Here is a 19449-nt window from a genome sequence, read left to right as displayed (position 1 = left end):
ATGAAGATTCAACACAACACGGAAGTTCCACTCACTGCCTTTTCATCCACCACGACCAGCTCTGCCTGGAAACCCTGGTCTGTCCTATGCAAGCATGGTGCAAGGCCTGCAACAGTTCTGCTGCAATGTGATAAGTGGCAAATCAGATCACAATATCAATAATTTGTGCAAGCATAACATTAAAACAAACAACTTCAATCGTCAAATCTTGCTGGAGAAGGTTAGTCTCAATCTGCGTCGGTGGACGGGTAGAACAATTGATGGAATCAACCGTACTGCCGATTGAGGTATGCGAACAGAGTTAGCGAGTTTAAAGAAGAGATCTGGATCAGGACCTACTCCTGTCTTCTTAACCGAGTTTAAGAGAGACAGGAGAAGCTACCGTTTCGGTTTTTTAACACTTTGGAGCAAAAGGGTTAACGGCTGAAACATCAAATTATAATTTATAAGAATCAAATTATAATCATAATTATTGTCGCTTTGCCACGGCAGTCAGCATATCTCGATCGACGTCTTGGCGATTTCACTGATTGAACTTAAAAGGTTAATCTAAATTTGCACCACAAAATGAATCATAAAAATACCACTGGGCAGTGGTGCTCAGTTCCACCAAAGTGTGCCCATGATGCTAAATTCACTCCAAAGGAAAGTGAATGGATACGGAACTATATATTTGGCATTTAGTACACAAATACATTGCATCGGAAAAGGCTGGAAATACATCGGTTTTAAGGCCCTTGAGAATTACAACTCGGTAATCATCCTGCTGTACACCCAACCACCTGCCCCATGCTTTTTAAGCGACATTCACCAGACTTTTGACAAATTATTATGTTGCAAATACTTTAAACTCGGTGGAGGGAACCGACAGCCTATGGGCTACATGCGGCCCGCGGCATGCAACACGCAGCATCCGGCCCACGTGGTGATAGTTTCTTCAGTATTTTTCACCATTATTACCAGGGAAAGTCAAAACAACTTACGACTCAATACATACACACACACACACACACACACACACACACACACACACACACACACACCCACACACACACACACACACACACACACACACACACACACACACACACACACACACACACACACACACACACACACACACACACACACACACACACACACACACACACACAGTATACTCTTCCGGTCTAAAGTTTAAGAACACCCCCATTTTTCCAGTTTTTGCTGAAATTTAAGCAGTTCAAGTTCAGTGAATAACCTGAAATGGTACAAAGCTAAGTGGTAAACTGCTTGAGGTTAAAAAAAGAAGAAAAGTTCAGGTTACCAAAATCTGGAAATAATGTAAATTTCAGTTGTTAAAAAAAGGCCCTTTTCGGGGAACAAGTAATGGGTTAGCAACTGCAGCTGTTCTGCAGCAATGGAAGTAAATTAAGCCTTGAAAGTTGATGCAAGCAATTCCTACAGGTGTCACAACTTTTGTTGATTAGTTACAAACCCTCTGTCTGTATAAAAGCAGTGTTGGAACAGACTGTGTTGCTACACCCTCTGAAGCATTATTTGGACAATATTGCACTGCAGGAAGTAGTATGTTGCAATAATAATGGCGAGAAAAAGACAATTAACAAAGGAAGACAGACAGACCATTATAATCCTCAAAAGTGTAGGTCTTTCCTTTAAAGAAATTGCAAAGTCGCCAAGGTATCAGTGAGTACAGTTTCCTGCACCATCAAAGGGCACTTGGAAACTGGAGGGAACTCTGACAGGAAGAGGTCTGGCAGATCCAAAGCCACAACACAATCAGAAGACAAGTTTCTGAGAGTCAACAGCTTGCGTGATAGGCGGCTCACAGGACAGCAGCTTCAAGCACAGGTTAACACTGGTCGAAGTAAGGAAGTCTCAGTTTCCACTGTGAAGAGAAGACTTCGAGCTGCAGGTTTGACAGGTCGAGTAGCAGTAAGAAAGCCATTGCTAAGATGGCAAAATAAGAAAAAGAGGCTTGCCTGGGCCATGAAGCACCACCAGTGGACTACTGAAAGCTGGAAAGAAGGGCTTATGGACACATGAATCAAAATTTGAAACCTTCGGTTCATCACGCAGAGTTTTTGTATGCCATCGAGTAGGGGAAAGGATGGTTCCTCAGTGTGTGACATTAACTGTCAAACATGGAGGAGGAAGTGTGATGATCTGGGCTCTTTTGCTGGATCCAGTCGGCAACACGCACAGAGTGACTGGCACCCTGAACCAAAAGGGCGACCACAACATTTTGCAGCGCCATGCAATACCCTCTGGTCTTCGCCTAGTTGGTCAGGGGTTCATCCTACAGCAAGATAACGACCCAAAACATACCTCTGGGCTATATCAGAACTTCCTTAGAAGAAAAGAACAAGACGGTAGTCTTCAAATCATGGAATGGCCAGCACAGTCTCCAGATTTAAACCCCATCGAGCTGGTTTGGGATGAACTGGACAGAAGGGTGAAAGCAAAGCAACCTACAAGGGCAACACATTTGTGGGAACTTCTGCAACAGTGTTGGGAAGAACGTTCCGAACAATATTTGATTTCCATTGTGGAAAGAATGCCACGAGTATGTTCGGCTGTTATATTTGCAAAAGGTGGCTACTTTGATGAGTCAAAAATTTAGATTAAATTTTGTTCAACAAAACAATTCCATGATTTGTTTTTATCTGCAATTGTTTATTTGTTCTATGCTTTAATTTCATCGTACATTGAAACATTAAACTGCTTAAAGTTCAGTAAAACCTGGAAAAATGGGGGTGTTCTAAAACATGTGACCGGTCGTGTATACTATATATTGCCCCCAACGTGGACTTGACTCAAAAGGAAACAATATTTGAAGTCACATTTGGTAAGGTACTTCAAAATTCATAACAGTATTATGGGTATCTCACTATAATTGTCCGTCCATCTGTCTGTCCCCAGGTACCGCAAAAACGGCTGAACCAATGGCAACCATTTTTTGGGTGTGTCATCCTGGGACCCCTTGGTGTAAAATAGGCATATATATAATAACATGACCCCCTTGACAGCTCCCGTAAGGAGCGGGTGCTTCTAGTATTATTAAGTAAATGATTTATTGTGTTACTTTTGTTAAGTACGTATCAAAGATGTTTACTTGCATTACAATTGTTTTTACTGCACATATAAAACTCGGTGGAGTGAAAACCTCCACCAAGGTGATTGGTTTACGTTTTATATCCCACTAGTAGGCCAGATCTGAATCCAGACATGAAACAAAATTTCATCGGCTTGTACTTGTCACCTAACCAACCAGACCTCGAAGTTTCGTCCGAATCTGTCCATAACCTCTTGCGATATATCGTTTTAGCCCAATCACTCAATGGTGAAGAATCACTGAAAAAATTCTTGGATCTGGATTCAGATATTCATCAAAATCCTATCCATTTTTCCTTGTTACATACCCCACCTGCTGACCAAGTTTCATCCAAATCTGTCGAAAACTTTTTGAGATATCCTGTTCACAAGCAAACAGACAAACAGCAGACGTGAAACCATAACCTCCATCCACCTTCGGTGGCAAAGGTAACGAGAATGGTGCTCGGTAGAGCACATACCTCCGCCAGGCTGAACAGTTTACGTTTTGTATCCCTCTGATAGGCAAGATCTCGATCCGGACCTTAACCAAAATCTAATCAGCATGTTCTTGTCACCTACCCAACTCATCCACCAAGTTTTGTCATAATCCCTCCACAACTTTTTGAAATATCGTTTTCGGCCCTATCTCTCAATCGTGAAGAATCACTTAAAATATTCTAGCATCCGGATACAGAACCAGATCCCGATCTTTGCCAAAATCTAATCAATTGGTCCTCATCACAGCCGCCACAACCAGCCTGTCTGCCAAATTTCTTCCAAATCCATCCATAACTTTCTGAGATTTCCTGCTTACAGACAGACAAACAGACAGGGGTGAAAACATAACCTTTGTTCACCTTCAGTGGTGCAGAGTGGTTAGTCAAATTACTTACGTACTGTTTAAATTACCAACATCACGATGCATACGTCCGGTTGCAATAAGTTTAACAATAGCCGTCACGGCCCTCCGACTCGGAGAGGTTCCCCCTACCCATTTTAAACTATTGTTCCTTATGAAGGGCGCATGACCAAACACAGCCAAAGCAGAGAGTTCAGTCCATAAGCGGAACTTGCTGTCAAGGTGTATTCTTTGTATGCAGAGTGAAGGCTCATAGAAAAGCAAGAACACTGAACGGATCAGAATGCAACAGGGCAAAAACAATGGTAGAGAGAGAGAGGGGGATACCAACGTCAGGGTTGAAGGACAAAATAGAGGGAGACTTGGACAAATAATGGGTGTGGGGTGGAATAAGGGGTTGGGGAGGACACATGGCATGGACAAGATGGGTACAGAAGGAAACTCTCAAGAAGGAAAAATTGGGAACTTGGAAAGAGGTGGAAATGGGGAGGGTTAACAGGGGTAGAAAAGATCATGGTTTTAGATGGGAGATGATCCGAGTTGGTAGTGAACAGCCAGCCATCTTGCAGACCTGGAGGGAAGAATGAGATTGAAGACAATGTGGAAGTTGGTTCCATGGGCAGGAAAAACGAGGAACAAATGAGTGGACGTCAGCAGTGTTTGACCAGCTTGTGATTTTGTCAAGGTCTAAAGAGAGGGAAGAATCTTCAGCATGCCTGTATGAAGGATGAGGGATGTCACGGTGGAGGGGGAGTCATCAGCAAATAGATAAAGAGGATTTTCCAAAGTCAGAGAGATCATTGATGAATATCAGGCGTTGGACTGGGCCCAGAACACTGCCTTGGGGCATTCCAGCCTTGACAGGGAGAGGAGACTAAATGATTCCTTTGAGAGCCACACATTGGCTCTGAGAGTAGAGGAAGCCAGTAAAACTTGTGTGGAGTTGGCCTTAGATGCCAATAGGCAGAGTGTATCAAAAGTATGAGATATTTCTCGAGAGACGGCCCTGATCTCATGTCTGACATTGAGGTCTTCCATCCATTGTTGGGAGAGTAGAAGCAGCAGGTCCAAGGGAGAGCGAGTGACCTGGTCTGAATCTGAATTGGTGATCTGAGTGGTTTACTTTCAGGCCCATCCACAAATTACATTGGTAAGAATTTTGGAAGACTAATTAACCCCAATAGACCGGTGGAATGGATCCCTTTTGGAGTGATCTGGGGAAGAAATTACTATGTTATCAAACTCTTTTGATTTCTACTCACCAATGTCTCCAATACCACAGAAAAAAAGTCCTGAGCGAATCACTTTGGGGAAAATTTTTGACGGCATTTTGAAATTTTGTCGATATTTCGGCTTTTTTCGCACCACGAGAATAAGGGTTAGAAAAAGGAAAATAGCGATTTCTATGTTTTTTCTGGGATACTAGAGTACTGCAAATTGGCTTGTATATTAAACATAACATGTTTTATCCTACTATGACAAAAGAATTTAGTTCTGACAGAGACGTCATATTAAAAATCCAAGATGGCCGCCAACATACGGGTTAAACCGAAGCTCCGCGGCCGCGCGGTCATGAGTCCAGACCGCCCTGGTAAAGATGGATATACATGAGTACAATAAAGTAACTTGATCGAACTGGTTTTTATTCCTAATACCCCATGCATCATAGGTGGAATGATAAACCAAGAAAAATAAATGGACTATGCTTTAGAAAGACATTATAATAATAAATAATTATAATAATAAGACGGCCACCCACTGGTATAGATAATGCCCGAACATTCGGCATTTACAGGTTGTTTTCAAAACACCTTGACTACCAAAAACGTACAGAAAACACAACAGCCTGGATACAGTTGCCTTACTGTGCCACTTCAACACATTATGTTATAATTATATATCTTCATCTTCGTCAATTACAACATCAACTGGCTTGTTGTGGCAGCTCTCCCCAGGACAAGCACCACATGCAACCACACACTTTAAGCCATTTTTGTGGCAGGAACACTGGTTTGTGGCACACTGTATTTTGGTGCTGACTTTACATTTACAACAAATAAATTTAAGTACATTTGTTGGTACCGCATCGAAGTCCATCATAATTGGGCGCATAACGTTTTTGTCCATAGTCCGTCCCCATTCCAGCGCATCCAGGCATTTGTTGTCGAGTTCGTTCCACTGAACCATCTGGAGATGCACACGAAGGCTATGGAAATGGGCTGCACGCTCAGTCGGAGGGAGTCGTTCTGGATCCATTCTATGACACCGAGCAACCATTGCTTGATACTGCGTGTGTCTTAGACTTGTCAAGGACTCGCCCTTCGCTCCGTAGAGTTGACAGAAGATTGAAACTCCCAAAGTACCGACCTCAGCTGCTGTTTTCTCTCTATCCGACAATGCTTCAGACAGACGTTGAATGCTATCCAACTTCAGGAAGGCTTTCAGGAGGTGGGTTTTTCCTTGTCCAAAGGTAGATGATGTGGTGTCGCATCCACTCCAAGCAGGAATGAAAAGAATATTAAGACGGATGGTCGGGTCCATCACTTCATGTGCTTCTCGAATGCTATACACCTCAGCACCTTTCTTCTGTGAGCTGGTCTTGTTTTTTTTTCTCATGAATATATCGGCCATGTTCGTTTTCCAATGGTGTATCAGCAAAATGAAGACATCTGTGTCTTCTGCGACAACCACTACAGATTGGTTATTCCTTGAAAAGTCCAGAGCCGCATCGCCGTCGCTGCATTTGGTTGTATGCCCTTTTGCCTGCAGGAAACTCGCAAGTTCTATAAATTGTGTCTAATTATTGGTGTTTGTGAAAAATGTCTCTTGGTCCTTGTGGCATTTGGACATATCACTGAACCTGATATCAGCTGATCGTTTGCCTGATCGCCTCAAATGTTCATGATCTTTTGTGGACGGCACTTCATATCCATCGAACACAACACAGCACAATCCATACTTATTAGAAAGATAGGATTTGTACTGTTCAGCAACCTCTAGATAGGTAGTATTCTTCTTCCATTGAATGCGGTGTAGCAGCCAAACCACCATCTATCACAATATGCAGGTCTCCAAGTGGACCAGCAGCTTCGCGATTGATATTTGTCATATCTTTCTTGATGACCCTGGCTAATTCTGCTTTGTCAGACTTCCTCATGTAATAATCCTTGAAGAGTGATGTCGGTATTGCCGACAGTTCATACATGAAGTATAACTTGATGTCCTCAGACTCTCGCCGTGCAAGTGCTGTGCAGCGCATGAACAATACAGACGGCTCAATTTGGATATTCTTCTTGGAAATTTTAATGCCGGGTTGGAGGTCATTTAACGTCCGAACGTGGTCGGATCTCTTTATATGTGCATTGTTCACAGCTTCGCCATCTAGTGACCGATGAATCTTCTCGCCCACGTTTTCTGTCTCATCGCAGTTGATGCCATCCTCCTCAATTTTTAATATGACGTCTCTGTCAGAACTAAATTCTTTTGTCATAGTAGGATAAAACATGTTATGTTTAATATACAAGCCAATTTGCAGTACTCTAGTATCCCAGAAAAAAAACATAGAAATCGGTATTTTCCTTTTTCTAACCCTTATTCTCGTTGTGCGAAAAAAGCCGAAATATCGACAAAGTTTCAAAATGCCGTCAAAAATTTTCCCCAAAGTGAATCGATCAGGACTTTTTTTCGGTGGTATTGGAGACATTGGTGAGTAGAAATCAAAAGAGTTTGATAACATAGTAATTTCTTCCCCAGCTTCGACCTATTCCACCGGTTTACAACCGAACTGCTGCCCTCCCCCTTCAGTATGTATGCAAATATGTGGACAGCCCCTTATCAAGGATTAATTCTTGAATTCAATCTTTTTTATTTATTCACCAACAGACATCATGGCAGGCCTAGGGCCACAAGCACAAAGAAGCACTTGTGATGGACTCTTCTGAATTGGTGCTCTCCGGCACCCTGAGAAAATGTTCTCAGACCGAGGACCAGTCCAGTGCAGATATTTTAGGGACCCAAAAGCAGGAAACCGGCACCCCAAGTGTCTCAACACTTCCACTGTCCAACACAGATGGGAGCTGGACAATCAAAACTTGCGTCCATTGGTTACCCGAATGAGATACAGGCATATTCGAACATGAACACGCTTTCCTGAAGAAGTGACGTACAGGTAGGGTGACCTTTTCTGCAATCATGTGGACATTGAAAATCCCACGGTATACTTTGAACAATAACAAGCCTTTGACCAAACAGACAATGACCAACATTGTAGGAAAATATTGGCCACCAAAGCCAGACGCCGACTGGGCATCCTACCTGCAAAGTCCTGGCATCGTGCAAAGTCCTTCCTTGGAACGCCTGAGCTCCTATCCACCTGCAAAGTTTTCATCTGCAGCTCGATGGAGTCCCGCTTCTCCACTCTTATCTGGACTGGTTCCCCTGCCTCACATCGTCCTCAGCTTGATGCCATGGAAACAAAGGCTTTCAATATCATTGGAATCTCTCAGGATGAAGCCGAGTATATGGGCCTATCACTTCACCATCACCAACAGATCGATGGTCTCTCTGTTTTCTTCCTCCTCACTTCTGGTCTTGCATCCTCTGCGCTTGTCCTCCCCAGGTTTCTGCAGTACACACATGGTCCACCAGTAACCCCCTCCTAGTGAAACTCCCAAAATCCAGAACCACCGCTCCTCTCCACTCATTTATTCCTCCCCCCCCCCCCCCATCTGTGGAACCACCTTCCACACTCTCTTCAATTTCATTCTTCCCTCCAGGTATTCAAGGTAACTGTTCACCATCATCTCAGATCATCCCTCATCCAAAACCATGATCATTTCCACACCCGTTAAACCATCCCCAACCCCTACCAGAATTTTTATGTCTACGCTGACGAAGTCACTGGAGACATTATGTTTTCGGGTTGTCCGTCCATACATACGTATGTCCGTCCGTCCTAATTACCCTTGCCAGAGGAGAGGGTATTGCATTTGGGTTCGTTTGTTTGTTTATCCACACAGAATGTTCGTATTTTTCTCAGCAACCGCTTGTCGGATTGAGACAAATTTTTCACCATAGTGCAACTACTCATGTAGAATGTTTTAATCATAATTATGAAGTCATAGGCCACGTGGTGTGGCAGCCATGTTGGAAAAACGGAAAAAAAACTTTGGACTTCTATCTCTGAAACCGCACCAAGGAAAAAATTGAAACTTGGCACATGGCACACACTCATGGGGGAGCAAGTGTGATTTTTTTTTTTTATGACATCATAGGTGCCTTGTCATGACATCATAATTGCACATGCAGAACACTACATCTGATCAGCATGAAAAATTTTGAAGGTCATCTTGGAATAAAATGGTCCATACAAAAATACATTGATGATGTCATCGGTCACGTGATTCAGCAGACACATATATATATATATATATATATATATATATATATATATACACATGTGTATATATTGTTGCGGATTCGCGCCCGCCGGCGTGCTGACGGCCACGTAACTCGAATCGCGGCACGTCGCCCACCGGACGGACAATCCAGTCGTGACCCTCTCGGACTAACGCCGGGAACCAGTCACGGGTGGACCTTTCGGTCTCACCGCGATCGAGCCAATCAGCCCCCGCGTGGGATAGGGTTGCTCGCCAAATTCGACCTACCTAAGTACCCACGCGGAGGGTAGACCGGGCGATCGCACCTCGCCGCAGGTCGACTTCGGACACGGGCCACTTAAGCGACCCGTTCCGTACTATCGGGATAACCGAGCGGTGTTATTCGTCGACCTCGACGGTTCGATTAATTATCGGGCGTATTCAGCCCACTACCAACCCTTTACGTGAAGCAAGATGAGGATTCAATGAAAGAAATGACGAAGCGAAGCGGGAAACAGTTCAACACAAAGCACATTTATTCGCGATGAACGGAAAGCACACATATTCAATTCCACCAAAAGCACACAGAAAAGCAAAACACAATGCAATTTACACAAAAAGCAAATGCGACAATGCAGATCTACTACCGATTACGCGAGCACACGGCAACACTTATACAATTTTACTTCACAGACGGCGCCGACAACACATACCCAAAACCAAGGAAAAGAACACCCTCAAAGATGAGGCGGGCCTGAGGCCGAGACCGGGTCGGGCCTACCCGTCTGGTGATGAGACGCGGAGCGGCGATGGTGCCTCAACTCCGCGGGCCTCGCGGGCAGTGTCTGGTAGGGGGTGGGAAAGGGGCCCCCTTGGTCGCACTATCTCAGCGCGGGGGGAAACAGGAGGGGGTTGCTGATGCTCGGGGTATAGAGGATTCCTACTCTGCCTCGAGTCCCGCGACGAGCGTCTCCACCTCGGCCAGGTCGCGCTGTCGGCCTCCCTGGGGTGCAGCTCCCTGCACGACGCGAGCACCCCCTCGTCTGCCCTCGCCGCCTCTCCACAGCTCCGTCCCCTCCGCTCCGACTCCAACGCACACGACGACCAGCTCCTTCTTGCCAACTCCACCGCCCGCGAAGTCTTAACTCTCTGTTCTTCTGACTGACGAACACGGTCGCTTATATAAGCCCCGTGGCTTCGCTCTCTCATCTTTGACCCCCTCCCTTCGACCTTTCACCTCGCTCCCCATTGGCCCGAGAAAAAGTGGGCGTGAATGCTTTTTGATCCATAAATTTGCATATATCGATCGCCCTCCAACGCCCTGGAGGCGGGGCCAAATCGCCCCTCGCTCACCGATTGGACGGAACAAAAGTGGGCGTGTGTCGTTTTTGATCCGTTTTTGAAGTGGAAAATCCGTGGTTTTGTACACGCTGTTCGGCGCGCGCCCTGCACGAGTCCAACACCGGTATCCACAAGCGGCGCAAGAACGGTGGCGATGCGACGGTTGCGAGGTGTGACGTGAAGCGGCGCCGCGGTGGGTGGTTGATGTTGTGGTTGTAACAATGGCGGTTGGTCCAAATTAAAGATAGTAAAAGAAAAACGGCTATCCTGAAGAGTCGCAGCACGCATAAATGACATGTATTCCCACTAGACAACGGGTTTGGGCCTAACTACACATGTACTTACCGAGATATCTCACCTAAGGGACCTGAATGGTGGTTTGCGAATTTGGTAACCACAACACTACCCCCTCCCCTTTTTACAGACTCGTCCCGAGTCGTCAAATTTTCGTGTGCCATCATGTGTAGTTTTCCCCTAGAACATTTTACCTACGGATCCCTGAGTGCGACATTCATGGTATTCGTCTCCCCAAAATAAATAACCTGAGGGCTGCGTAACTACCTAAACAAACTCACTCACACGGACGACTTAAATAAAATTGCCGGCGCTAAGACAGACATGCCGGGGGCGCACTCATATTTACAGTACATCTTAACCTTAACTTACAAATTTTACACTAAACCATGGCCCAGGATCAGTGAACTCTGCAAAAGAAAACAGTTAGCAGGGAGCCAGGCTGCCCGCATGCAGTCTCTGGCTCAAATAATGCAGGTGACAGGGAACGTGGCTGGCTGCTCACACGCAGTCCAAGGCCTTCCCTTTTGAACTGAACGCAGTGAACCACAACGGTGCATGGGCTGCACAAACGCAGTCTCCGTGCCAGCTCAAGTGGCACACGCAATGAACACAACGAATGGATGGGTGAACACAAACACGGTGCACGGGCCGCCACTGCAGGCCCGTGTTGTAGCTGCCAACAGGGCAGTTCTTGCAGCTTGCAAACTGTTGCCTTGCGGATCCTGGCGCACATGGAATTGAACAGGGGGGGCAAAGCAAAAATTGAACGGGGCTGGTGAACGTGGGCAGTGGGCATGGCATGGCAAAGGTAGCAGGCAAACACAGCCCGCAGAAGAAGGCCGCTGCAGGCAAACACAGCCCGCAGATGAACTGGCCGGCACAGGCCTTGAAGTACCACAGCTGCAGATGAAGCTGGCCAGCTTTTGCCGTCAGTGGAAGTTGGTGGAGGGAGTGCGGTGGTGCTGGCCACTTGGAAGGCGGGCTCGGACCTACCTACCTGTCTCCCTCCCAACCTATCGCCTTTGCCTATCACTGTACATACCCACTCCCTTAATTTGTCAAACCCCAATTTAGCCCCAACTTAATTTTTTTTGTTGTTTTTATTTTTACTTCCCCACTATAAATCGTCCCCTAACCCCCTTTATCGTCCTTGTTCGGCTAACCTATCCTGTCACCTAGCCTACTCCCAACCCCTACGTTCCCTTCCCGGAGGGGAATAAGGGAGAGCTAACGTCCTGTGTCGAGGCCCAACGAAGCCTCAGAATGGCCTCCCCAGAGTTCGGCGATCTTAACACCAAGTGGGTCCAGCGGCCCACAACGACAGCGAGGGGATGGATGGTGCGGAGGGGTACATCTCCTAATCTACCCTAACAATTTAACTGTTAAACTACCCCGGGGCTTTCAACAAGCGCCTCTCGCTTAAACTATTGGTTCTATAAACCCAGATTCCCGTCGCCTGTGTTGGTGTCCTCACAATTTCGGGCCTCGCCCCCCAATTTTCTCTCCGTGCCCTCACACGGTCTCCTGGCTGGGACACGTGGCTCCTTTTGGCAGGCACGACCCTCTGCCGAATCTCCCGCTATGGCACCCCCGGGCACTACACTGCCTCCGAGCCTACCAGCTCCCTAACACCGGGGAGTACCCCCCATGGCACCTCCCCTGAAACGCACACGTGGCAGGCCGGCCTCCCGGGCCCCTTTCCGAGGGTCACCCGTGCCCACAACACTGCCCACGCGGCTAATGGCGCCCCGGGCCCCCGCACCAAGCAGGCGCACCCGTGCCCACTACTCTATCCCGGCCCCCCATGGGCCCATGGCCTACCACGGCCGACGAGCCTGGTGCCCGGGGTACCCACTCAGCGATACTCACATTTCGCAGCCACGCTCCCAAGCCCGTCAACAGGGCTCCTGCACCCCTCCAAATGGGTTTCGAGCCTACATTCCCACCACAACAAAACGACCTCCATTTTTCAATTTGACTAACCCAGCTAACTCACTTTACTCTGACCCCGGGGTCCCTTGGGCGGGAGTCACTCCTCCCCCCAATCACTCATCGCACCATGCATTCCCCATTCACTCCACACACACAGACCCGCTGGCCTCACTCACTCACCAAGCACATGCTTCCAATTCACTCACCAACTCTTCAACACACTCACCGCTGAACTCTGCCATCATCCTAACTACATCCCCTAACTAACTCGTGCTCCCACGTCGTCCCTTAAACTAGTAGCACGTTCCTTTTAACACTACGTAGCTAAGCTACGTCCCCTCTACACATTCACTGTCTGTCACTGTCTTCAAAATAATCCCATTTTATTTCCCAACCTAAATCTGGCTACAATCCCTCTAACTAATCCATTCCACGGACTCCATGAGGACTTACCCCTGCCCCATGAAGTCGGTCTAACTAAGCTAACCCTTCCCCCTAACTAGTTTCCATCCTGTGCCCAGGTCAAGGGGGTCTTCCACCCCTTGCCCAGGAATCCTGTGCACCCGAAAGTGAGGCTTGTTTTTTGTTTTTTTTTCATGCGCATCACCTGCGCGGCAACTCAGAGCTCGCGCACTTTACACCTGCCCGTGACGTCATGCAGCTGCACGTGTTCCTCGTCCCTCCTTGGACGGTACCATCCGGCAGAGATACCTCTCCTGCCGGATTCCAACCCCACGTGCAGCCATGGCGTCACCGTGCGCATAAAAAAAAACACAAGCCCCACGTCTCGAGGGGTTCCCCACGCGAACACGTGTGCTTTGCCCGTTGGAGCTTAACACACACGATCGCGTGGAGAACCCGTCCGGTCCAAATCCGTTATCCTGCCTAAACTTTGTCCGTCCGCGGGATCGGCAAATCCACCGCGTGCGTTTCCGGACCAGGACTTCACTCTCGCAAGCGAGCACGTGGTGGTCTCGTGCGTTGCACAGCACGAACCGCGTGCTCGCGGCTGGGTGAACCCGGCACGGTCCCCGAAACAACTACAGCCGCTACTCGGCTTTCTTTCCTCTGTCGCCGTCTCCGTCTCCATTCCACACACGCATACCTGCGTGTTACGACGCACACAGTCCACACCATTAAACTCACACCGGGAGACGCGGCTGCGTGCTCCCGCATGCCAACCGACATCTCCCTCTCATACCGCTCTCTCACACACACGGTCTCCCTTGCACACAGCGACCTTGCACACGGCCGTTCACTCACGCGTGCGGGGGCACTCACCCGCGGTGCCTCACTCGCACTCCGTGCCTCATCCACACACGCGGGGGCACTTAACCGCGGTGCCTCATCCACACTCCGTGCCTCATCCACACACGTTGTGCTGGGAAGCACGTACTCCGGCACCATCGCCACCACACCACTCACACACGGGGTCGCTTCCACACACGGGGACGCACTCACGCCTTGCACCACACACACAGGGACAACCACACTGGGGATTCGTGTCCCCACAAGGGTCTCCGGGGCCTCTATACCCCCCAAGCTCTCCAAGCACCCGTTCGCAGCACTCCTCCCCTCAACCTCGCAAAGCACGACCGAACTCACCTGGTCGTGACTCGCCTCAAGGGGGCATACTCCCTCCCCTCGTTCCTGGAGGAGGCCATCCAGGTGCTCGCACTGGGTCTCTACCCAGTCCGTCAGCTCACCCCCATTGTCCTCCACTACCTCCATGTGTGTGTGTGCGTCACTTACCCCGTCTTCATCGTGTAGTCTTCCCTCTATCGTTCCCATCTCCCGTGTCTCTGCCAACTCTTCACCCTTTACCTCTCTTGTCTCAACTATTATTTCCGTTGTCGTCATTTCGTGTCTCGTCTCACACGTTTTGGTCTCCCCATTTAATTTTTCCCTTTTGGTCACCGTCGATTCCTCTGTCACGACCCTCGCCCAACACGTTCCCCGAATTATTTTTTCACCCGCCTCCACCGCGGTCCTGTCAGCCGTTGCACCCCCTTCCAGCTCGTTTGCTCCTACACGTGGAGTCGCCATTTCTATCTCCCTGGTCACGGCCTTCATGCCCGCCTGCAGGCATCGGCCCATGTTCTGCGTCTCACCCCGTAGCTTTTTCATTTCCTCCTTCATGTTTGCTTCCATTCCGTTTATTTGCTGTGTATTCGCATCCATCCTCGTTTTTACTTCATTTGTATTTGTATCCATCTTTTCGTTCATTTGTTTGGTCATGCCTTTCATTTCGTTTATAAATTCATTTGCGTTTGCATCCATTCTCGCTGTCATTGCCGCCAGCATGGCGCATAGCTGGGCCATGTCGGGTGCGCTTGAGTGAGCCGTTTCGGCAGGGGTTGGGGAAGGGTTTTGGTGGAGAGGGGGGGGGAGGTGTCATACACCGCGGCCGCTGCCGCACCCATTTCGGGCTCTGGGTTCAGTTGGACGAGTTCATGTTCCTGCACGGGCATTCCATCCTGGGCCATGGACTCTACATTACTACACATATACATTTCTAATACACCCGGCTCCCGCTCGCCTTGAGATGCCATCTTGCTTCTCTTTAAGGGTTAATTTAGCTCGCTCGTAATTTGGAGGGAATCGGGGGTCGCTTCTCTCACCCCTGGACCGATTCCCGTGAATTTAATTGGAGACAGGAGAGCCCGTTTTCCTGTTCTCCGATACCAGTGCCGCGAGGAGGGCGATGAATTTGTATCCCACTTCTGACACCAGTGTTGCGGATTCGCGCCCGCCGGCGTGCTGACGGCCACGTAACTCGAATCGCGGCACGTCGCCCACCGGACGGACAATCCAGTCGTGACCCTCTCGGACTAACGCCGGGAACCAGTCACGGGTGGACCTTTCGGTCTCACCGCGATCGAGCCAATCAGCCCCCGCGTGGGATAGGGTTGCTCGCCAAATTCGACCTACCTAAGTACCCACGCGGAGGGTAGACCGGGCGATCGCACCTCGCCGCAGGTCGACTTCGGACATGGGCCACTTAAGCGACCCGTTCCGTACTATCGGGATAACCGAGCGGTGTTATTCGTCGACCTCGACGGTTCGATTAATTATCGGGCGTATTCAGCCCACTACCAACCCTTTACGTGAAGCAAGATGAGGATTCAATGAAAGAAATGACGAAGCGAAGCGGGAAACAGTTCAACACAAAGCACATTTATTCGCGATGAACGGAAAGCACACATATTCAATTCCACCAAAAGCACACAGAAAAGCAAAACACAATGCAATTTACACAAAAAGCAAATGCGACAATGCAGATCTACTACCGATTACGCGAGCACACGGCAACACTTATACAATTTTACTTCACAGAAGCCGCCGACAACACATACCCAAAACCAAGGAAAAGAACACCCTCAAAGATGAGGCGGGCCTGAGGCCGAGACCGGGTCGGGCCTACCCGTCTGGTGATGAGACGCGGAGCGGCGATGGTGCCTCAACTCCGCGGGCCTCGCGGGCAGTGTCTGGTAGGGGGTGGGAAAGGGGCCCCCTTGGTCGCACTATCTCAGCGCGGGGGGAAACAGGAGGGGGTTGCTGATGCTCGGGGTATAGAGGATTCCTACTCTGCCTCGAGTCCCGCGACGAGCGTCTCCACCTCAGCCAGGTCGCGCTGTCGGCCTCCCTGGGGTGCAGCTCCCTGCACGACGCGAGCACCCCCTCGTCTGCCCTCGCCGCCTCTCCACAGCTCCGTCCCCTCCGCTCCAACTCCAACGCACACGACGACCAGCTCCTTCTTGCCAACTCCACCGCCCGCGAAGTCTTAACTCTCTGTTCTTCTGACTGACGAACACGGTCGCTTATATAAGCCCCGTGGCTTCGCTCTCTCATCTTTGACCCCCTCCCTTCGACCTTTCACCTCGCTCCCCATTGGCCCGAGAAAAAGTGGGCGTGAATGCTTTTTGATCCATAAATTTGCATATATCGATCGCCCTCCAACGCCCTGGAGGCGGGGCCAAATCGCCCCTCGCTTACCGATTGGACGGAACAAAAGTGGGCGTGTGTCGTTTTTGATCCGTTTTTGAAGTGGAAAATCCGTGGTTTTGTACACGCTGTTCGGCGCGCGCCCTGCACGAGTCCAACACCGGTACCCACATGCGGCGCAAGAACGGTGGCGATGCGACGGTTGCGAGGTGTGACGTGAAGCGGCGCCGCGGTGGGTGGTTGATGTTGTGGTTGTAACAATGGCGGTTGGTCCAAATTAAAGATAGTAAAAGAAAAACGGCTATCCTGAAGAGTCGCAGCACGCATAAATGACATGTATTCCCACTAGACAACGGGTTTGGGCCTAACTACACATGTACTTACCGAGATATCTCACCTAAGGGACCTGAATGGTGGTTTGCGAATTTGGTAACCACAACAATATATATATATATATATATATATATATATATATATATATATATATATATATATATATATATATATATATATATATATATATATATATATACACACATTTTATTTTTTTTTTAAATAAAAAATTCAAAAATCTTCTCTGAAGTGGCTGAACAGATTGAGGCGAAAATTTACACGTATGACTGCCTATTCATGAGGACCAAAGGGTTTACACATATGACATCATTGGTCACATGGTTAGGCAGCCGTGCATTGGATTGAAGAAAATTATTAAATAACGTTTTCTCTGGAACCGCTTAATCAATCGATGTGAAACTTCATAATTATGATCGAGTGATGATGTGGAATATACGTTTTAAATTTCAACTTGATTGAATGCATGGTCTGGCAGCCATAATTATTTAATTTTTTGATCTGGGTTCTTTTTTTTCTTTTTTTTTTGGAATAAGGTTCACTTGGCTGCACTTGGATGGGTTCGAGGGTAGAGGAGTAGCAGCTGAAATGTGACTCCTATCCAGGTTCATCCTGATGACCTCATCTTTTCTGTTTGCTTGTTTGGGTTCCTTCTGATGACTCCAATGCAGGACTGTACCTACTTGGTCTTCCATTTTATTTGAATTGAATTTATTTTAGTCCCATTATAAATTCAAATGAATAATAATGCAAAACGTCATGGGTGGGGTCAGGTGTCCGATCAAAGCGGGATGTCTTGGTATCCGGTCATCACTGCCAGCAGTTATAAAGTGGCTGTTCTCATTAATTACATATAATAACACATCAGTACACAAATACCACACAAGACAAGTTCTGGCAAGGGTCTGCAATCTCGGATTGCTCTTTCAAGGTGGATTCGTTATGATGATGTCAAAGGTGGATTCGTTATGACGTCATAATTACATACGTCAAAAACGTTGTCTGATCAGTATGAAAAATTTTGAGGGTCATCTCGGGCTAAATTTTATTTGGGGGGGGGGAGGGGGTAAATTGATGACATCATTAGGTCACGTGGTTCGTCAGCCATATTATTTTTTTAAAGGTCAGAGGTCATGTTCAGTACAATGATGTTGCCATGCTAACTTGTGGACCAGTGATGGGATTTTGCCCAAACTTGGTATATGTATACAGTATGATTCAAAGATGAATGGATGAGATGGCAGAATGAAGAGGTCAAAGGTCAGAGTCGATGACAGGTTTTCATTACTGCGACAACTTAAGAACGGCTGAAGGGATCAAAGTCAAACTTGGTACAATTATGTATAATGATGTATACATAAACTGATTAGATTGTGGGGTCAAGAGGTCAAAGGTCATGTCAAGTAAAAAATGTGACATTTTAAAGGATTTAAATCAAGCTTGGCACAAGTACCTATAATAATGCAATTATGTGGATGGAGGCATATCTGGCGACGTCGATGAGTGCCCTTCGAGTTGCTTATGTATCCCTCTTGTCAACCTCGTCCTTTCCGACATCCCTCGTTTGTCCGTCTCAGTCTACCTTCTCCCTCCGCCTTGTTGTTGGTGTTTCCCCTTTCTCCTGCTGTTCCCTTTATGGTGTGGCCTGATCTATTCCGCGTCCCAGCTCTTCCACGAGCCGAGACCATATATATATATATATATATATATATATATATATATATATATATATATATATATATATATATATATATTGTTACGGTCTTCGCGCCCGCCGGCGTGCGAACGGCCACGTAACTCGAATCGCGGCACGTCGCCCACCGGACGGACAATCCAGTCGTGACCCTCTCGGACTAACGCCGGGAACCAGTCACGGGTGGACCTTTCGGTCTCACCGCGATCGAGCCAATCAGCCCCCGCGTGGGATAGGGTTGCTCGCCAAATTCGAACTACCTAAGTACCCACGCGGAGGGTAGACCGGGCGATCGCACCTCGCCGCAGGTCGACTTCGGACACGGGCCACTTAAGCGACCCGTTCCGTACTATCAGAATAACCGAGCGGTGTTATCGTCGACCTCGACGGTTCGATTAATTATCGGGCGTATTCAGCCCACTACCAACCCTTTACGTGAAGCAAGATGGGGATTCAATGGAGGAAAAGACGAAGCGAAGCGGGAGAACAGTTCAACAATAAAGCACATTTATTCGCGACGAACGGAAAGCACACAAATACAATTCCACCAAATGCAC

General features: G+C 48.0%; 1 protein-coding gene across 1 annotated transcript in view; it reads right to left on the bottom strand.

Moving 5' to 3' along the window:
* The window catches only part of NDUFS4 (NADH:ubiquinone oxidoreductase subunit S4), a 34747-nt gene that overhangs the window by 4998 nt on the left and 10300 nt on the right, over positions 1 to 19449 (bottom strand). Inside the window, exon 2 of the mRNA XM_085896247.1 lies at positions 36 to 120. Within this exon, the coding sequence (XP_085752373.1) occupies positions 36 to 120 (85 nt within the window). The remainder of the gene's footprint in view (positions 1 to 35; positions 121 to 19449) is intronic.

The sequence above is a fragment of the Eptatretus burgeri genome, chromosome 9, assembly GCF_056783735.1.
Source record: "Eptatretus burgeri isolate ZD-2024b chromosome 9, Ebu_testis_v1, whole genome shotgun sequence".
Classification (NCBI taxonomy): Eukaryota; Metazoa; Chordata; class Myxini; order Myxiniformes; family Myxinidae; genus Eptatretus; species Eptatretus burgeri.
The sequence above is the reverse complement of the archived record's forward strand: the minus strand, read 5'-3'. Positions and strand labels throughout refer to the sequence as shown.